General features: G+C 39.1%; 1 protein-coding gene across 2 annotated transcripts in view; it reads right to left on the bottom strand.

The window, feature by feature from the left end:
• Positions 1-3,877: 3,877 nt before the first annotated feature.
• Positions 3,878-20,693, bottom strand: part of LOC149181746 (DEAD-box ATP-dependent RNA helicase 48-like) — a 119,286-nt gene continuing 102,470 nt past the window's right edge. Inside the window, exons 7-8 of one of the 2 annotated variants that reach the window (XM_089416688.1) lie at positions 4,780-4,962; positions 3,878-4,183 (exon numbers count right to left, since the gene is read on the bottom strand). In XM_089416688.1, coding sequence (XP_089272814.1) covers positions 3,950-4,183; positions 4,780-4,962 — 417 coding nt within the window. In that variant the 3' untranslated portion in view covers positions 3,878-3,949. The remainder of the gene's footprint in view (positions 4,184-4,779; positions 4,963-20,693) is intronic. The other variant, XM_089416689.1, reaches the window with a different exon arrangement.

Below are 20,693 nucleotides of genomic sequence, written 5' to 3'. Positions count from 1 at the left end.
TGTAACTTGTTTGCATTCCAACCATAGTTTTCAAAACCAGCACAGCTAAACGATTACCAGTCTAACCGACCGATTAGTAGGCCCACCAGTTGAAACCGGCCAAAAAACCCAGTCAGAGAGGTGACTTCGCCATTTTTTGCAACTAACCGGTCCTAACTGACTAGTTTAGGACGAAATCGGCCGGTTTGTATCAAACCAGCCGGTTCCGTCCTAAACTGGTCAGTTAGAAGGCACGCCCACCGTGAGCCCAAAAAGTGACTTTTTGACTGTGTTTTAGGGGTTTTGGGGGGAAACTAAGGGTGCTTTCCCTCCAAAAACACCCTCTCCAAGCCCTTAAGAGGCCCCTCTCACTCTCATTTGTCTTACACATCTTATTTGGAGTGTTTATGAGTGTTTGTGAGCTTGGAGAGTGTTGAGTTTTTGTTGAATTAGTCATCTTGGAGTTGGAGTTGGAGTTGGAGCTATTTTGGAGATAGTGTGTAGCTGTCAGTGGAGTTGCCAACTTCAAGAGGAGGCTAAGGAAGCTAGTTTGCATTTCCAGGTAAGGATTTTCACTTGAAAATTCCTCATTTGACTGTTGTCCATGAATTAAATATTTTTATGTGTTAAAAATGTATAAACTTCTCACTTCTATCATCTATGCTATGAACTCTCTAGCTCTATGCTATCAAATTTTGTAGCTTGCATGTGCATTTGTTTTCCCACATTTATCTTTGGTTTTCCATGTTGCTTAGCTACAATTTTTTTTTTAAATGGCAGATTTCTTTGCAAATTGTTATTATTTCAAGCAAACATGGCTCCAAAAGGAAAGGACAGTGCATGGGCTCATTATGATGTATTTGATGGAAAAATGATATGCAAATTATGTCATAAATCTATTGGAGGTGGGGGTATTTTTAGGTTGAAACAACACTTGGCTGGGATAAGAGGCCAACTAAAGCCATGTGATGCACCAAATGCATTGTTAGGTCCTATTAGGGTAGAATACATTTCCAAGCTTGAAAAGTTTTATGACGATAAGGCTAGGGAGAAGGCCATCCAAGATGACATTGCAAGGAAGAGGGAATTATTAGAAGCCATAAAAGAGAGTGGGTATGACGATTATGAGATTCAAGACTCCTCTTCTATCCCTTCCACCAATGACCCCTTTCACTATGTTCATCCTTCTTTTGGCCAACCATCAAAAGGAACAAAGAGAACAAACATCCAAAGTTAATTCTCATATTCTGCCAACATTGCCTCCTCTAATCCCACTTCCTCCCAGCCAAGTTCTCAACCCACTTTGGATCAACATTGGAAAAGACAATGCAAAGAAACTTCTCATCAATACATTGCTAGGTGGTGGTATGATTCAAATATCCCATTTAATGTTGCTCGCTCACCTTATTACCAAGCTATGTGGGACTCTGTTATCGCTGCAAGAAAAGGCTTCAAAGGCCCTAGTTTGCATGACTTGAGGGGAGCTCTTTTGCAAAAAGAGATATCTTCCATTGATGAGTATTTTGTTGATTTTAAGGATTCATGGCTCAAAACAGGTTGTTCCATCATGTCAGATGGATGGATCGATGGAAAGAACCGCACTATCATTAATTTCCTTGTTTCTTGCCCTCAAGGAACCATGTGTTTGAAATCAGTTGATGCATTTGATAAGGTGAAGGATGCAGCCCTTCTAATTGAGCTTTTGGATAACATTATTCAGGAAGTTGGGGAGCAGCATGTTGTATAGGTCATCACCGATAATGCCTCAAACTATGTTCTTGTTGGAAAGATGCCTAAGACCAAATATAAGACCATATTTTGGACTCCATGTGTTGCACATTGCATAGACCTCATGCTTGAGGATATAAGCAAAGTGGAGTGGGTAAAACACATTGTAGAGCATGCCAAGTGCATTACAAAATACATTTACAACCACTCGTGTATTGAGCCTAATGAGGAAAAACACTGGGGGCAAAGAGCTTGTTAGGCCTGCAATTACGAGATTTGCAACTCACTTCCTCACGTTGAAATGTCTCAATGGTCAACATAAAAACTTGCAGAAAATGTTTTCCTCTAAAGAATGGTCTGAATCTCGATGGGCTCGTAGACTAGATAGAAAAGACACCAAAAAGAAAGTGTTAGACACTTAGTTTTGGAAAAGGTCTCTAGAGCTTGTGAAAATTACTAAGCCCCTTGTTAACGCCCTAAGGATGGTGGATGGGGAAAGGTTGGCCATGGGCTACATTTATGAGGCTATGGATCAAGCAAAGGAGTAGATACGAGCAGTTTACAAGGACAGATTAGCTAAATATGGCCGTATATGGGAGATCATTGATCACAGATGGAACAATCAACTCCATCGTCCTATACATGCATCTGGGTTTTTTTTTAACCTAAAGTATTATTATAAATATCGACTAGGAGATCTGCATGATGGGGAGGTCAGAGCTGGATTGATTGATTGCTTGGAGCGCATGGTCCCTAGCCATGCAGACCAGTTGGAAACACATAGACAACTTACTGTTTTCAATATGGCAGGTGGTACTTTTGGCAAAAGTTTGGCAAAGATGGCAAGAGATGTGGACCAACCAGGTAAGCAATTCCAATTTCCAATTTGTTTTTCTTTTCAAGTTAAAAATATTTACGTTCTTTACAATTCAAATTATAAACCAAGTTACTAATTAAGGTCTTTTTCTTTGCAGCGCATTGGTGGGAGTCATTTGGTGGCCAATGTCCTCAATTGCAAAGGTTTGCAATTAGAGTCCTCAGTCAAACTTGCAGTGCTTCAGGTTGTGAGCGCAATTGGTTTGTTTTTGAGCGCATACACACGAAGAAGAGAAACCGTTTGGAACAAAAACAGTTAAATGATCTTGTTTTCGTGCAATACAACCTTCGACTAAGGAGGAACCAAATGATGAGAAAAATGCTTGATCTAGATCCCATTGTGTTGGATGATATTGATCCAACATCAGAATGGGTGGAGGAGACTGAAGATTTTGTGTTTGAGGCTGCTTTTGATATCGACATGGCTTTAGCGGGGGATGAAGCAGATTATGTGGTGGCATCAGAACCAAGATCAATAGCGGCATCAAGGAAAGGCAAAGAACCAATGGAAGGCACTAGTCATGTAGGTCAACAAACTCGTGCTTCCATTAGGTCCACTTCTATCGTTATTGGTGGCATTGATACTGAGGTTGCAGATCAGGCTGAGGCATCCTCAGACACCCAGATGATGTCTATGTAGCTCCTGATGATGATCCTGTGGCTAGTAGTGGTAATGAACTTGATGATTGATCATGTGTACACTGTAGACTTGTAGTAGGCCAATGGCCTCATAGCTTGCAGCATTGTTTTTGGACTTTATAGGCAATTTAGAGCCTCATTGCTTATGTATTTTGCTATTTTGTCGATGATATGTATTGCACTTGGTGCCATTTTGATATATTCACCTTTACATGGCATATAAATGAGCAAACTTTGCATATTTTGTCTTTATTGGCTTGGAATCATGGTTTTAATTCTTAAAAATAGTTTTGTTTCATTAAAAATTAATTATTTAACGTATTTTTCTAAAACCAGTTTGTTTAGACCAAACCAGTCCCGGTTAGACCGGTCCGGTCACCGGTTCTGGTTTTAAAAACACTGATTCCAACAACCAAATGTACAGGATTTTGATTCAAACATTACAGGATGTAATTGGATCTCCCGAACCACTGGTCCATTGGCAAGAACAATGCCTTACATTCAGCAATAGACCCGAGATATTACAATATGCTAGGCTATATTTACATTCAATTTCTTGATTTGCTCCTGTCACATAAAAAGCCCAGTATTCATGGCTAAATAGGACAGGCCAATGAGTGAAAATCTGTAGCTCACTGAAAAGACCAGAAAGGCCTCAATGCAATTAAAATGGACTACAGAAAAAGGATACCATGGAACAACCACCATGTATTGTCGGGGATGTAAATTATTTTTTCTTTATCCGTAGTCCAGGAATACCCTTGAGACCCATTTTTGCTGCAGTTTTCCTCAATAGTTCTGGTTGCTGTTCCAAGCCAATTGAGCGACTGAATTGATTTGCAAGCTCAACAAGTCTTGTTTTATCTCGGCCAATAGCTTTCACAGAATTGTAGTACCCAAGCCATGCATGATAAGCATATTCTTTGGCACTTAAATCAACATTAGCTATTGCATGCTGTACCTGTCAACAACCAGAGAGTTTTTTATCATCAATAGATATGTTTATCTAGCAACTCAACAGCACAAATACTTTATAGCATTGACAGTCATGAAAGGCATGCATGGTCTTTAATATTTATTGATCAACCAACCCAATTCAAGCAAGTATCATCCCAAGGATAACACATATTTTCTTGCTAATGTAAACATAAGCCTTGCATGCTAAATTATTGCCAAAACAGAAGACAGCTAGGCAAAGCAACAGAGTAAAAGCTATAAGCAAATTAACGCAGGCTTGGTGCTCTGTTATATGTTTTCAAATGTATTATAGTAAGAGAAACAAATAGGATTTCTGTCCAGATTAAGGGCATCTGTGTTGTGGACTGGATTGGATATCATAAGACTGAAATTATGTATTTAAAACTTAAATTTCCCCATTGTTGCTGTTTTACTGAAAGTGATTTTACCAGAAACCATTCAACCATGGCTTATAGTTATTGGCAATGTGGCAGAGATTTTCAGCAAAAATATATAACCAGCATAAAATAAATTACACACTCCATTGAAACTATTAATATAAGATAACAAAAAGCTATGTCTTGGAGGGGTAAAACTCACCCTTGATATCATCTCCGAGTGCATTTCCGGCAATGAAGCCCTCTTTATCGGCAAATCCTGCACATCAGCTAAAAAGAATTCTTCCCAAGGTGCAAGCAACAGCAAACCATGTCCCTCTTTTCCTTTACGTCCAGTTCTACCAAGTCTGTGTATGTATTGCTCACGATCAGGTGGTAAACCCATCTGTATAAAAAAATCAGATTGTCACATATGACCAGAAAGAACTCTATTAAAGCACCAATTTCTTACAATGCAATCAACCACTTCAGATAATAACAAGAATCAAAGATAGCACCCTACATCATAAGGAGCTACACAATTTAAAGAAAAAAAAATCAAATAAATAATTCAACTCGTTAAATTTATGATTCTGAAACTAATGAAACCCAAGAAAGTAATCAACATCCAGATTTCATTCACGAACCAGAACTTAACCAACAAATAGAAAAAATTGTTTTAAGAAAAGTTGTTGTCAGGTTACTGTTTAAGTGACCATTCCCAGTTAACTCACCACTCCCAGTCTTCACAGGTATTCTGGTAAACTTCAATAACCCCAACATGAGGTCTTAAAGTAACTTGAACATTTAAGCTGGCAAAAAGAAGTTATCAGGGAGTTACAATCACTTACTGTAGTGGAAGATTTGCCTAAAATGCATGGTGCACTACATGGTCCTTGTTACCACTCAAACTAGCAGGGGTCCTAAGAGGGGATCCTAAAAGGGAAACTACTAGGTCAAGGACAACAATGTAGCGATAGTCCACTGTCACCTTAACTAAGGCTCCCTACTCTTTATGGACTTTCACTGATGGGAGGAGACCCGGTATAAAGGCAATCACTAGATGAGTAGGTCAATGAAAGGATAAGAGTTATTCCTAAGGCTTCTTCACAAGAGAGACTCAATTGTATGGTTTACTTGCTTGAGAAGCAAGGTTATAGGCTCTCTAGGAAGGGCTAAGAGGGTCTTTGAGGTTAGGGTTTGAGAGTATATATTATCAAGGAAGCCCCTAGACTCAAAAATCCCTATGAATGCTTGGCTTCTAAGTGATCTTTGTGGAATTGGAGTTAACAAATTGTGGGACCACAAAGGGCAGGTGGACCCAAAATTAGGTCAAGGGTATCAAGTTGATCAACTAAGGATGTAGTTGGCCTAATTAGGGAAGGGAAGAGGATCAAAGAAAGAATCTTTTTTCGATGATTTAATGCTATGCTCCCAATGAGGTCACTAGCCAATGGGAAACCAAGGGCAAGAATCGATCTTTGAGCTAGGGCTTGAAATACCTCAAGATCCCACTATCGGAATCTCGTGAAATTTGGAGGGCTTCTTCAGGACACACCAACACAATTGTGGGCAAGAGATCAAATTCTTTTGATGAATTAATTGTGAGAAAAGTGATGCCCTAGGTGACCTATGGAGGTTAGCCCTAGAAAAAGAGGGGAAGGTGAGAGGAATGCTCTTTGAAAATGATCACCTATGGAAGGATTAGTGCCTAATCCTTTGGGGAAGATGGAGCCAAGATGAAATTTGTGATTTAGAGGAACTATACCCAATCAAGGAGCCTTTGTGGCATCTTATGATCGCCCATGCTTGTATTAGGCCATAAAAAGAAATCAACAAGAAATAACAATGCAATTTTATCTATGTGCATCTATTCTAGCATGATAACATCACCTGATGATGGTAGTTATGCAAAAATCAGTATGCAATGCATCCTACCCTACCATGCACGTTACATTATGCAAATGCTAAGTGTAATCATATAGCCAATGTAACCAGTGTATTATTAAATCAATAAAAAACATTTTTCCTTATGAACCATCATGAGGTAGGAGACCCAAACATCACTTTTCCCATTGCAAGATTTGCTTGATGAATGGCAAGCGTGGGGGGTGGCAACATTCGAGGACCATGCACCAATGGTCATAGACAAGGAGGGAAAAGAGGAATCCAACTCGCACAACCTTTCTTGCAAAGAAAATATGGAGAACTCAATGACCAAGCTCATAAACTTTTGATGAATAGTAACCTCAGGCATATCCTCCTCACGGCATAACGTGATAGATTTCACATCCACATCCACATTTACATTAACTTGATTATCAATGGAGGAACTAGGTGGACTATGATCATCATATCTTCGAGAAACCACAATCCCCTTTCAAGGTATTAAGAAAGCTTCTCAATTTTATGGCCCCCAAGAGATTAATTGAGAGGAGCATCAAGCTCCTCTTGGCTTCTAATGACATCATGATCATTGGATTGAGGATCATCTTGAAGTACATAAAATATGCCTTTCCAATGAGCCATTTATTGCTATGCAAATTTTCGTAACATCTTAGATATGGAGTCACTAGGGTGAATTTAGAGATGCCTAGAGAGATGCTTGCTTCACCCTACAAGCATTGACCTTAAAGTTCAATGAAGAACTAGGGCTTCATTTTACTAATGGAATTTCCAAGAATGATATGTCAGTATTCTCGTATGGGGAACATGACACATGTCTCGTGTCCCTGGCAACGATGCCAAAAATGTTACTGCTCAAACTAATAGGGGTCCTAAGAGGGGCTCATATAGAGCAACTGCTAAGTCAAGCGATAACAATGCAGCAATAGCCCATTGTCACTTCAATTAAAGCTCCCTGCTCTTTACGGACTTTCACCGATGGAGGAGTCTCGGTAAGACAGGAATCATTAGGATAGGTGGTTCAATGTTAGGATGAAGAGTGATTCCTAAAGCCTATTCATAAGAGAGGCTCAGATAATGGGCTTACTTGTTATAGAAGCAAGAAGGATAGCTCTCTTAGAAGGGCTACGAGGATACCAAGATCTAAAATTGAGGGGTATTTCTTTAATAAGAAGTGTCCTAGACCCCTGGAAAAATAAGTTTTCTAAGCGGTCCTTCTGCAATTAGAATTTCAAGTTTGCAGGACCACAAAGAAGCCCAAGTGGAACCTAACAAAGCCAAGGGTTTGGTTTTCCGCAACAAATTTATGGTCTTGACCAATTTGGGAGGAGAATAGGATCAAAGGAATTGAATTTATCTTGGAATTTGAGTGCAACAATCCTAATGAAGCCACTAACCAAAGGATACCTAGGGAGGAGGACGATCTTCAAGCTAGGGCTTGGAATATCTTGAGATTCCACAATGGGATCAACCTCAAATTTGGAGGACCTCTCAAGAAGAACCCAACACAGTAGTTGACCAGTTTTCAAGGATTTTAAATGGTTAGAAATGATTTTAGGTGATTCCTTAGGAGGCCTACTAGGTTAGGGCTTAGAAAAGAAGGAAGGAGGTGAAAAGAGTTTTCCTTTTCTTTTCTGCGATCACCTTCAGACTAGACCAGTGCCTAGCCTATTAGGAGAATGGAGTCAATGCAAATCAATGTTTAGAATTGTTTTATACCCAAACAAGGAGTCTCCTAGCAACTTCGCATAGCCCTAGAGGTAGCAAACAAGTTACTATGAAAGTTTATACTTCTTTGATGCTGCAATTAATGACTTATCAAGGTAATAATGAACAGTCATATACTTCTAGGGCATTTGTTCATCATATTTTTGCATGAAACATATGAAATCCCTCACAAAGACAATTTTTAAAAAATTCGCATTTCTTAAAGGAAGCTACACCAGCTTTATGAGTGAAAACATTCATACATTACACAAGTGACCATACATGTAAAGTAAAACATGAAAATGACACTTATAAGTATAGCGAAAATCCTCCAATCATCAATGTACAAATATATCGAAGCTCCAAGCCAAAAGATAATCTTTACAAACATTGAAATGCATTTAGAAATCCAATTCATCCATCAAATAGGTTAGCTGAAATTCTCAAGAAGAGATAGTCCAATCCAAAATTGTGATGAGAGAAATGAATGAGCCTCCCATCAATTACACAATCCATAAAGGGGTTCGAATAGCCTAATAATGCCCCAAATAATAAAATAATATACAATAATGACATGACTTGGTGACAAGCCCACCAAGATAGCTCAATAATACAAAGATAAAGCCTCTCAAGAGGGAAAAATAGTAAATACAATGAGTCATTTGGCCATTGAGGAGGCCTAGTGGAGTCCAAAGTGTGCCAATGTGAGAGAATAGGATCCAAACATAGTGCTCAAGGAGTTGGTGCCTTGATATGCAAGCAAGTCATACATGGTGTCCCCAAGTGGGTGTGGGGGCACAATGACATCCTCATGGGTCTCTAAGTGGATCGTTAATGATTGTAAACCATATGTAAGGGCTAGAATGATGACATAAGTCCTTCATTTGTCTCCCATGGTGATACACATCCTTATTTGGGCCCTGGAACATCTTCCAAGTGTATGGTACAAGTGTGAAGTTGGTTGGGCATGGTGATCCAGGTGCATCATCCTCATCCAAAAGGTGGAAAACAAAAAATTAATGAATGGTGTTGGGGGGTCCATGAAGTGCTCTGCTATGTTGGAGGCCCATGGCCCTCAACGCTCACCCTATAAGTTCTAATGTGACCCTCTAAAGGGGTTGGACCCCATATAGGTATACCAAACCCCAAATGGAGACCCACTTGCAATTCTATATAAGATCTAATGTGTCCCCTCACCTTCCAGTACAATAAATCATTAGAGTAATCGAGTAAAAGAGCCTACAAACCATGGAAAACAAGTGGACAATTCATAGTGGCATGCCCTTCCATAGTGGGCTTTGGCATGTACAGGTGTCTCCAAGCTCAATAAGGAGGTTAACCAAGGAGCCTATTAGGTGGTTTTCGCCTCTAATTGGGGTGACATGTCCATGGTACATCCATCAAATGGTAGGTGGCAAGCTAAGTCAGCTGACACGGGGATTCGAGTGTCGAATTCGAACACGTTGACCCCCCGGAATAGGACACGTAGGATTCGTTATATATATATATATATTAAAAATTAGATATTTCTTACACAAATTCTCATTAATGATACAAATTCATTCATTTCAAACATATATCTTCATCTAGATGTTAGTTTTATTGTTTACAAAGTAAGTTAGTAACATTATAGCATGCATAGTACATACAAAATTCAAATATCTGCATAAACCCTCACAAACCTCATAAACCTCATAAACCCTCACTAATAAACCCTCACAAACCTCATAAACCCTCCCTCATAAACCCTCACTTTTTTGGGATTCGAATCCCAAAATCAGGACACAACCAAGATTCGATGGTGTCCTGTTAGGACACGTGGTGTCCCATTTTAGGATTCGAATTCCCATCGAATCGTGTCGGATTCGTGGGACTCAGACACGTGCCCTGTTTTGGACGAATCCGGTTTCATAAGTGGCAAGTAATATAGTGATGGAATGGAGTGGGGCATGAAGGTAAAGCTCTGGGCCATATCCCATGGTACAAGAGTAGCTAAAAATAGGGAAGCCCACACTTGACTACATGGATGTAGGAGGGAGAAATCATGGTACATGAATTACCCCGACCTTTGGTTTTCAACCCTTCTTCATATGCCTCTTTCTTTTTATTGATTTTTCTTTCATAACTGCTTTGGGCTGTAGGGGATAAGAGCATGATATGTAGGATATAGCAGTAGATACCCCCTTAAGGTGGAGCGGTTCATTGCCCATCAGGTGTTGCGACAATCGTGGGTTCCTTAATGATGGAGGGGACTCATCCAGGTGATGGCCAAAGAAAAGTGGTAGAGCTCATGTATGGATTTTGCCCATGCGCTAAATTTGTATTTCCCGACCAACTTTTGCATTTTGTGGTACATTTCTTGTTCGGAGTGGCCAAATTATGATTTTTCTTTTCTTTTTAACTACATCAACCTTCGGGGCATCGTTCCAAGCCTAACCCAAGGTGTGGACAAGGGGAGGAGGAAGCTAACCCCTTGTGGACCCAAATGGGAAAATTGATGAATGGGGTTGTAATGAGTGGAAGGGAGTAATGTATTTGGTATGGGGAGTGGGACCATGCAACCAAAATCGGCGTTTCCCATGTAGTGCCCTCCCTGAAGCTTAGTAGCCAATAAAGGAGATCCCACAAGACTAGGATACAAGGTTAACCATCAAATTGGGCAGAGGAGACAAGAATACAGACCTAGTCCACTCTCTCCATCGAATCCCCCCACTAATCCATGCCCAAAGTGTCCATGACAAGTAAACAAAAATACCCAACTACACAATGAAAAGCCATACCTTCAGGGTTGAAAGGCCCACCTTCAAACATACAATCATAACCGATGGGCGAGGGAGCACATAGTTGACTTAGGTGGCAAAGAAAATGACACATCGATCTATCTAATGGTTGCGAAGGGTTGTTGGTTTCCAACTGAGGACCATCAAGGAGAAAATTTACTCCTATGGGTGTCACCCACAAAGTGGTGGGTAACACTTCCATCAATGGTGTCTTCACAGGGGTGATCTTCAATGACTTTTCTTCAACCCAACTCTGATACCATGCTATTTTTTCTTAGGGCTATATTGTTCTTTGCTTTAAATAATGGTATTTCATCATTTACACATTCAATTCACCCCACAACATTATAACATCATTACGTCATATCCAATTATGTAGAAAGAACAATATCATCAACAATGCAGCGGAACATAAAGGAACAATAGAAGAAAAGCATTCAAACATAGAGACACCAAGATTGATCAGAGACCAGGACAAAATGTCACAAGGGGGAAAACCCTTTCAAATTCTTCTTCTTATTAAATTGTTATAAAAAGTTCAACAAAGAGAGAGTACAATGATCCAGAGCTTCAACCACAAAATTGTCCACAAAATCAAACAACAACATCCAAGAGATGAACCCAACAACACTAATAATCAAAACCATGATTCAGAAGCCTGCAGTCAACTGTCAACATCTGCGGTCAACTGACGGATTCTATGATCCACTATTCAGATCTGCATTCAACTGTGACTAGAAACCCTAAGTCTTGGATACACGGAGCAAGCACTCATGCGTGCAGCTGAAGCGTTCTGGCCGCAGAGATAGGCTTTCGTGCATGCGACTACGGCCAAAATTTTCTTGTGACAACCCTGTGGCTGCGAACCAAAAACCCTAATCCACATGTGAAAGCTCGGACCTTGCAATTTCAAACCTATGCGAATGAATTCCCTGCAAACCAATTTCAAATTTGTGCAAGCCAAAACCAAAGAAGAGAAAAGACGAACGCTTGATGATTTCCAAATGATGGTCACTTGGCTTCTATTTATAGCCATCCAAGGGTGTCCAATTTCTCTTTTAGGCCGACCTGTCCTTTAGTGCACATGTGGGTTTCCGTAATAATTTTTTTTTCTTAATCAAATTAAATTCTTCCAAGGGCTAGGAGGGGTCTTTCTTGATGAGGAAGATTGTCCAATGGAGGGAATCTGTCCCTGAGCTGCCAAATTAACAACAAGATAGAACTTTGAACTTCAACTAAGCAATTACATTTATTGTAATTTATGACCTTCAAGAGTCAAAACCCATTAACTTTTTTATTATACGCTTACAATGCTGGAGTTCTCATGTCTTAATGATTTGGTGTATGTCCATTACAATCTCCAAGTATGTGTGAAGAAATTGGAGAGAACATTGGATGTGTATACCATTTTTTTTTACAATAATGATGTATTGTCTTCATGGAGGGTGGAGTTTGAGGTTCCCATCATGGAGGAGTCACATGCATGGTTAGAGGAGGAACCAATACAACAGCAGGAGAAGTAGGAGGAGGAGAATATGCCTACATCAACACTACCTTCTACAAATATTGATGAGCATAGTTTTATACCCATCAGTGATCGTCTAACATTTGGTGCAAGGCCAGGGCCTTCTACTGTTAGGGGCAGGCCTAGCAAATAGCCCATCATCTTTTCCCATAAAAGGAAGAAAGGGAATTGATCTCAGATAGCTAGCTACTAGTTTTGTTTCTTTTGCCATGATACATATAACTCATGATGATGAGAAGCATTTATATATGTGATGTTATATTGCATTGGTTATCCAATTTTGAGTCCTTGATTGGGCAGCTATCAAGGTTCAATAGGACTTAGTATCAACTCTGATGTATCATTTTTATTTGGCATCAACTAAATCATATATATTAGTGCTCTCTTCATATTTATGTGCCAATGTGTTTATCAAATATTGTTGTTGCTTTATATGTTTAAAATTCTGAAAAAAATAAAATAAAATATAAATATATAAAAATATATAATGTTCCATTTTTTAATGTTTGCACAGTTTTCCGATTTTTGCCAATATTTTACCGATGTTTCCAAAAAGAGGTTTTTTGGACCTATTACCGCTCAAACTAGCAGGGGGCATGAAAGGGACTCCTAAAGGGACAACTGCTAGATCAAAGGGCAACGTTGGAGGCTTAGCCCATTGTTACCTCACCTAAGACTCCCTACTCTTTACGGACTTTCATCAATGGGAGGAGAACCAGTATATAGAAATTTACTTGTGAAGGATGAATCAACCAATTGATGTGAAGTGAACTTAATAATCCTTTTCCTAGAAGTGGGTTAAGAATAGAGCTTGCTTCGATGGGAGGAGACCTGGTGTATAGAAATTCACTTGTGAAGGATGAATCAACCAATGGATGTGAAGTGAACTTAATAATCCTTTTCCTAGAAGTGGGTTAAGAATAGAGCTTACTTGCTTGTTAAGCAAGGTACAAAGATTTCCAGGATAAGGAGGTGAGGGTTTGAGGGTTAGGTTTGAGGAATATGCCTTGTGAAGGAGTTTCCCAATCCTAAATCCTTATTGGACTTGATTTCTCGAATGGTTCTGAAGCAAAAGCAACAAAACTTTAGATTGTTGATTTTAAATATAAAATACACAAAGGTATTTATAAATAATATTTTGTTAATAATATGAAATGTACAGGGATGATGAATGTTACAATGTGAGCTTGCTTGTATACCTAGGAAGGTGCCCTTTCATGAATGGCCATATCTTTTAGACATGCCTTCTCATTTAACAAAAGAATATTTAATTGATTGTTATAATTATTTACATTTGTTTATATTTTATTTTTATATAAATTATGTTCATAACATTGCCCCTTTCTTCAAAAGCTTTGTCCTCGAAGCTTTATTGCTGATAATTTCTTCACCTTGCCTTTGTCATCTCGCATATGTAATTCGTCATAAGTACTTCAGCATGTATAGTTTTTTTTTTGGGTAATACTGTCTTGAAACTAGAGTTTATCTATTCTCTCTTTTCTTCTTCTTCTTCCCATTTTTTTTAAGTTAATTAATTTATATAATTTTAAATATATATATAATATTAAGTGTGTATATATATATATTAATTATGTGTAATTATATAGTTGATTTTTTTTTGTATTTCAATAGGTATGATTTACCTTTTACAAAGGTTACGACCAATTGAAAAACCAATCGTGATGGTTTTGTGCCGGTCAAGGGTCCACAAAAAAACACGGCGGAGGTCAACGTTAGTCGGCAGATGTGGATGGCACGATGGAAAGGGATGCTCAGACAACAAGTGATGAACCGAATGCAACAGAGACAACAGTGGTGCGAACAGGGAGCAACGTATGTGGAGTCGTAGTTAAGGATGTTCACAGTGGAGAGCTCGAGCTGTAAAACAATGGGTGTAACAAGGTGTAAGGATGCAGCGGGTGTAACAAGAAAAGACAGATGTTGTTGGAAGTTGTTCGATACAGCAAATGATACCTCTAATATTTTGGTTTTGTAAATTTGGATGTGTTGCAGTTGCACAAGCCTAGACATATCAATGGAAGAGCTAACATTACTTGATGTTCCTTCCCCACTCCACTGTATTGCCCCTTCATTCTTTTCAAAAGACCATTCAAGGAATTCACACTCATTCACTATCAACTTGTCAATTGAGGACACACTTCAACGGGAATTGGCAAGCATTCCAATTCCTTACAATAACTGGCATTACACAGCTTCAATTCCTTCAAATTTCCATATAGAGGAGACGACGCCATTTCCAGGAAAGGGCAATATAACTTTTTTAGAGATCATTGATGATCAATGGGACTAAGTCCAGTTATTAAATCTGTGTTTGTTGTGCATGGGTTACATGCACATTGCACTGTTGTTTTCTCTTTCCTTCTCTGGCATTGCTTGCCCTTGTGCTTCTGCGGCCATTCCTACTCATACCTCTTCAAAAGTCTTCTCTTTATTTGGATTATGGTTGTTATTGTTCTCTAATGTTTTAGATGATGCACCAGGAACTGCATGTGCCAGTTTAAATTGGCACCCATCACTGGCTTCTTTGACTTGAGAACAACAAAAGGACCAAAGTAACTATATGGGATCATTTTGAAGAACCCTCCTCTGCACCCTCTTGCCATCAGGGAAACGGACACCTAACCTACAGATCTTCACTCCTTTATCTGCACAATTTTGTCCTCAAATATGTAACTGAGAAAAAGAAAGCCCTTTTGATTCTGCAGGTACTCTGAATTTCGTTTTTCTGTAAGAGAGTTTCAAACGCACTAGCTTCTTGCTGCATTGCTAATCTGTCTGTGTTAGTCAAGGTTGTCATTGATGTCAATATGGCATTATTTGTGATGGAAAATATTCTTGTGATACATGTTGTAACCTTTGAGATGTTTCTCTCTCATTATACAAACCCTAACTTAGAGGAACCCTTGTTGTGTTGAAGCAAACCCTAAAGGTGTGAAACCCTAATCCTATGTGCATACCCTACAAGGGATCCCTACATTTGAAGCCCTAAAAGAAGAAACCCTAGACTACATGAAACCCTAACATGATTAAAAATGAGCAAAGCCTAGCCTTTATTAATGAAACCCTAATGGCTAATGAAAACCCTAATCTACTACAAACCTAAAACCCTAACCCTAATTTGATGAAAGGGTGTCGCTGAAAAATCCTACAAGAATATGTCTGGACATTGAAGAAACATACCAAAGACTTACAAAAAAAAAAAGAGGGCAAAAATCACTAGACATATATATACATATATTTATATCAAATATAAATATATGTGTTACATCTATATGATATAAACTATATAAAATATATCAACAATAAATTAAAAATGTATTTAACATATATACCTACTCCTTGTTGAATGGTGTTGTCCCCATTCCTCTCAAAATTGGACATTAACATTATGTGAGCATATATAATTAACCCAACACACACCCATGTCAATACATCCACGATGGTCCCACTCCTCCATGGTCAACATGTCATTTGTGGTCCCAAGTACCCACACAATCATCTATCCATCAAACGTGCCGCAACGAGTGCAGGTTTCACATAAGCGTCAAAACATCTTGTCAATCCATATTTGTTTACAAGTCGGCCCTCAAGTCGGCCTCCCTCCATAAGTCACGTCCTCTCATGTCAAAGTAAAATCTGTATTAATAAGAACTCGTGGATCTTCATTTCTCTCACCTCAATTCGGTCATCCATCACAGAGACACATGAACAGTTCACAACACGTGAACTAGGAGCACTAAAGAAGATTTGTTAAGGCTTTTTGGGTTAAAAATTATATCTATACGATCATGCCTTCGGATCTGTTTTAGGCGCCTTCTATACATATATCCACGTATAGGTGACAAATTAAGGGCTCAGAACATCATAGAATAAGGGTCAGATCTCTTGTTTAGAAATGTCTCTCCTTGCAGGCAGCTATAGGGTCATGCCTTTGGATCTGTTTTAGGCATGTTCTAAGACATATATCCACATATAGGTGACAAATTAAGGGCTCGGAACATCACAGAATAAGGGTCGGATCTCTTGTTTAGAAACGTCTCTCATGACAAGCATACAGTCATGCCTTCGGATTTGTTTTAGGCGCCTTCTAAGACATATATCCACGTATAGGTGACAAATTAAGGGCTCGGAACATCACAGAATAAGGGTCGGATCTCTTGTTTAGAAACGTCTCTCCTTGCAGGCAGCTACAGGGTCGGACCAAGCTCGGATTTGAGATCACTACAGCCTCAGTGGAGCTCAGAACTGTGAGTGTTGTAATCTCGATGAAGACTAAGGTAGATCAAACCTATTGCAGCAAGTAAATCAGTGACAGTCTAGCACCATACCTTCGAAGGGCTGTGGGTCAGCATTTTGGTTAAGCTACAAGAGCTTTGGACCATCCTCAATAAATTCAGAGCATCCACAGTTAGTCACAGTCAAACCTGCAGTGCATCAATTTGAGGCTCGGTCTATTCTTCATAATTATTGCAGCATTGAACCTGTGGTATACTCACCTGTTTGTGGCTCGGATAATTGAAGGACAATCTTGTAGACTTTTCAGTGGAGGAGCTCAGTTGAAGAACTAATGTGTAAAGATGTGAAGGAAGTTTCAAATCATCAGTGAAGGAGATAGCTACAACACTGAGAATAGCATACAGTTCACCACTTTGTGGGTTCAGTGATTCAGTAACTATGGTGGCATCATCAAGCTTACTGTGAGGGCATATGCAGTTAACATTGAAGTGAAGATTTGTAACCTTGACAAGGTTTGGAACCTTAAGACAAAAAAAGTTTGAAGATATCCTTGTAGCATACACTGAAGCAGCCTTGGAGCAAATCTAGAAGTAGTCATTAAGAAGAGTCTTCTTTAGGATTACTTGGAGCACTGATTGAAGACTTGTTGGAGATTTCATTGGAGAATTTTGGGGAGACGTATTGAAAGCATCCTTAAAGCAGCAGTGTTGAGGTACATTAAAGAACTCTTAGAAGAACTAGTTGGTGCAGACTTTGAGGCTTAGTACAGTTTATTGTAGACACATTGTCGATAAGCCCTAGTTGTCCCTGGAGTTAATCTTGGAGACCATGATGCATTAGTCATCATAAAGTGACCTTGGAGATCTTGTTTGGGTGACATGAAGAGCAGTGGTGACACCTTCATGTGAAGAACAAGGTTGTCATTGATGATGTGATGTGGAGACTAAGTGAAGGCATAGTTGAAGATTAACAGGGCTTGTTGAAGAAGACATTGGGAGCGCTGAAGTATAACCAGATACATCTTCATGAAGTAAAGTAAGTGTTGGAGCCAAGAGGTTGAAGCCTCAAAAAGACAAGGTTGGTGCCTTGGAGGATAGGGTTGGAGTCCTAAAGGATCGAAGTCCTCAAGAAACCAGGTCAGAGCCTAAACCGAATATAGGGTTGGAGCCCTTGAGGTTGGTGCCTCAAAATTGATAAGGTTGGAGACTTGGAAGTCCAAGTCAGTGCTTGGCGAATACAGGTTGGAGCTTGGGAGATTGAAGATCGGTGTCTTCATATAGCGTTGGAGCCCTATATATATTGTACTTGATTTATTGTAAAGAAGAAATTAATAAAAGCATTTACTCTTATTGTTCATTTTTTGTTCTAAATATAAGTGATCTAACTAGTAAAAGTAATAACTGAAAAGAAACACCGATTAACCCACCCTCTCAGTATTTCCAACAATTGGTTTCAGAGCCAGTAACTTCACTCAAAGCCTAACAGCTTGAAGGTTGATCCTTAGAACACAAATGGCAAAGCCAAGGAAGAAAGCCTCCCATCCTCTTAAAGATGTCTCTTCCTCAACCGTAAATATTGAAGACTATCAAATTGGGAAAGTTCCATTGTTCAATGGAAACTTTGATGTTTGGAAGGTAAGAATGAGAAATTTATTAATGGCTCAAGGCTTTGAAGTATGGGAATCAGTGATTATTGATAACATGATGGACAGAGAATCCAAGCAGTACAATGCAAGAGCAATGAAGGCAATCTTGAATAGGCTAGAAAATTCTATAAAGGCCAATCTGGAAAAATGTTCATCAGCAAAAGATATATGGGACAAACTTCATGACCTTCACTCAAAAGGAGCGTTGACCATGACCACTAAGCAAGAAGGATCCATAACCCAACAAGGAAGATGAAAATAAGAGTGATGACATCAAGGCCAAAGACGACCTAGAAGATGAAGAAAATAAAGAAGACTTTGAAGAAGATCTCCTGACCAAACTTCTAGCTGCCATAGAAGAGATTCACAGTTTGAAAAAGGAAAATGAGAAACTTAAGAAGAAAGCGCAAGATGGTGACCAGGACAAGACAAGGAAGGAAGTTGACCTTTCTAAGCTTCAAGTACAAGAAAGAGATGACGAGCTCACCAAAATTAAGGAGGAATTTCATCAAAACAAAAGAAAGCATCATGAAGAAGTCATACCCATGACAAATCAATTGGATAAGGCAAAGAAGAGGGAAGAAACTTTGTCAAGCCACCTTGAACAAAGACTCAAGAGCTTGAACAAACTTGAAGCAGAGATTGGTCACTACAAGGAAGAGGTCTCCTCTCTTAGATCTCAATTAGAAGAAGCAAGGAAACAAGCACAAGGAGCTGAGAAGGTAATGGAAGCTTTGGCATTCATAGAAGGACAAGTTGATGAAGCAGAAAAGGAGAGAAACACCATGACGTGCCAACTACAAGAAAAGGATGATGACATCATCAAGTTAAGATCAGAAATCACTTCTCTTAAGGCACAATCATATGAAGCAACGAAGATGAATGAAGAAATGGAGATCAGTTTATCAAAGAAGGATGAAGAATGCAAGAAAATGAAGGAAGAAATTGTCTTTCTTAAAAAGTAAGTTAACTTGTTGAATAAGAACTTGAAAAGTTCTCAAACCCTAGATGACATCCTAAGTCACAAAGGTCTCCCCTTGATAAATCAGGGCTTGCCTATGCAGGTGAATCCTCAAGAAAAAATGATAATGCTTCAAACAACAAGGATGTGAGGAAGCTAGAAGGAAATGTTGATGCTTCTAGTTCCAGCAAAGGCAAGGAAAAGAGTGAAGACAACTATGGAAGAAATTCTATTCCAAAGAGACTTTCAGATGGCGTCAAGAATACAAAAGGCAATGAATATCATCAAAGAATCCCAAGGAAAAAAGACTTTAGAAATACATCAAGGAAATCTTCATCTCCTAAGTACCAAAGTATATTTCTTGGTTATTGCTATTCTTGTACATACTTTAGGCACATGGCAAAAGATTGTAGGGCATATCACAAAGACAAATATAATGGTCCCCGACAATCTCCTAGAAGCAATTTGGCAGGAAAAAGTCGTGATTACTCATTCATAAACAAGATGGAGTGCTTCAATTGCCATAACATTGGACATATGGCACGTGATTGTAACTTGAATTGGGCCCCTACACAAGTTAGAACCATGACAACCAAGCTAGAAACTAAAGTTACACAAATATGGAGAAAGAAGCAAATTGGATCCAAAAGTCTCTTGGACACTCTAGCCAACAACACATGTTGTTGATTTGATGAAGACATCCTTGACAGATGTGATATTCCAAGTGTTTGTTGATGAGACTTTGCCAAAAAGGAGACCATACAGTGAGAGGGAGCTTGGGATCATTCCTGTAGAAGCTATCCATGAAAGGGCCCTATGAAATCCTTGATGAGTCACTCATGGACAATCATACTTTGATAGATCATCTCTCGAGAGCAACTCCATTGAAGAACATGATCCTTACTCATCTGATGGAGTATTGTTGAAGATTTTTTCCATTTGATCACAAAGCAAGCAATCTTTCTTGAGCTAAAGGAGTTTATAAAGGCAAGGGGAATTGCTTCATCACATGAAGAAAGAGCACCATAATAGGGGGAGCAACATACTTATGAAGAACTATTATTGATGAAGAAAATATGATGAAGAGAAGCAGCTTAATAGGGGGAATACTTGGGCACCCTATTTGACATTGATATCAAAGGGGGAGAAAATGTTGGAAGGGCAAGAATATTGCCATCAATGACAATGGGGGAGATTGTTAGTCAAGGTTGTCATTGATGTCAATATGGCATTATTTATGATGGCAAATATTCTTGTGATACATGTCGTAACCTTTGAGATGTTGCCCTCTCATTATACAAACCCTAACCTAGAGGAACCCTTGTTGTGTTGAAGCAAACCCTAAAGGTGTGAAACC

The sequence above is a fragment of the Pinus tabuliformis genome, chromosome 3_2, assembly GCF_031772625.1.
Source record: "Pinus tabuliformis cultivar Carrire ecotype Pingquan chromosome 3_2, CPIR1, whole genome shotgun sequence".
Taxonomy (NCBI): Eukaryota; Viridiplantae; Streptophyta; class Pinopsida; order Pinales; family Pinaceae; genus Pinus; species Pinus tabuliformis.
This window is presented reverse-complemented; position numbering and strand designations above follow the sequence as displayed.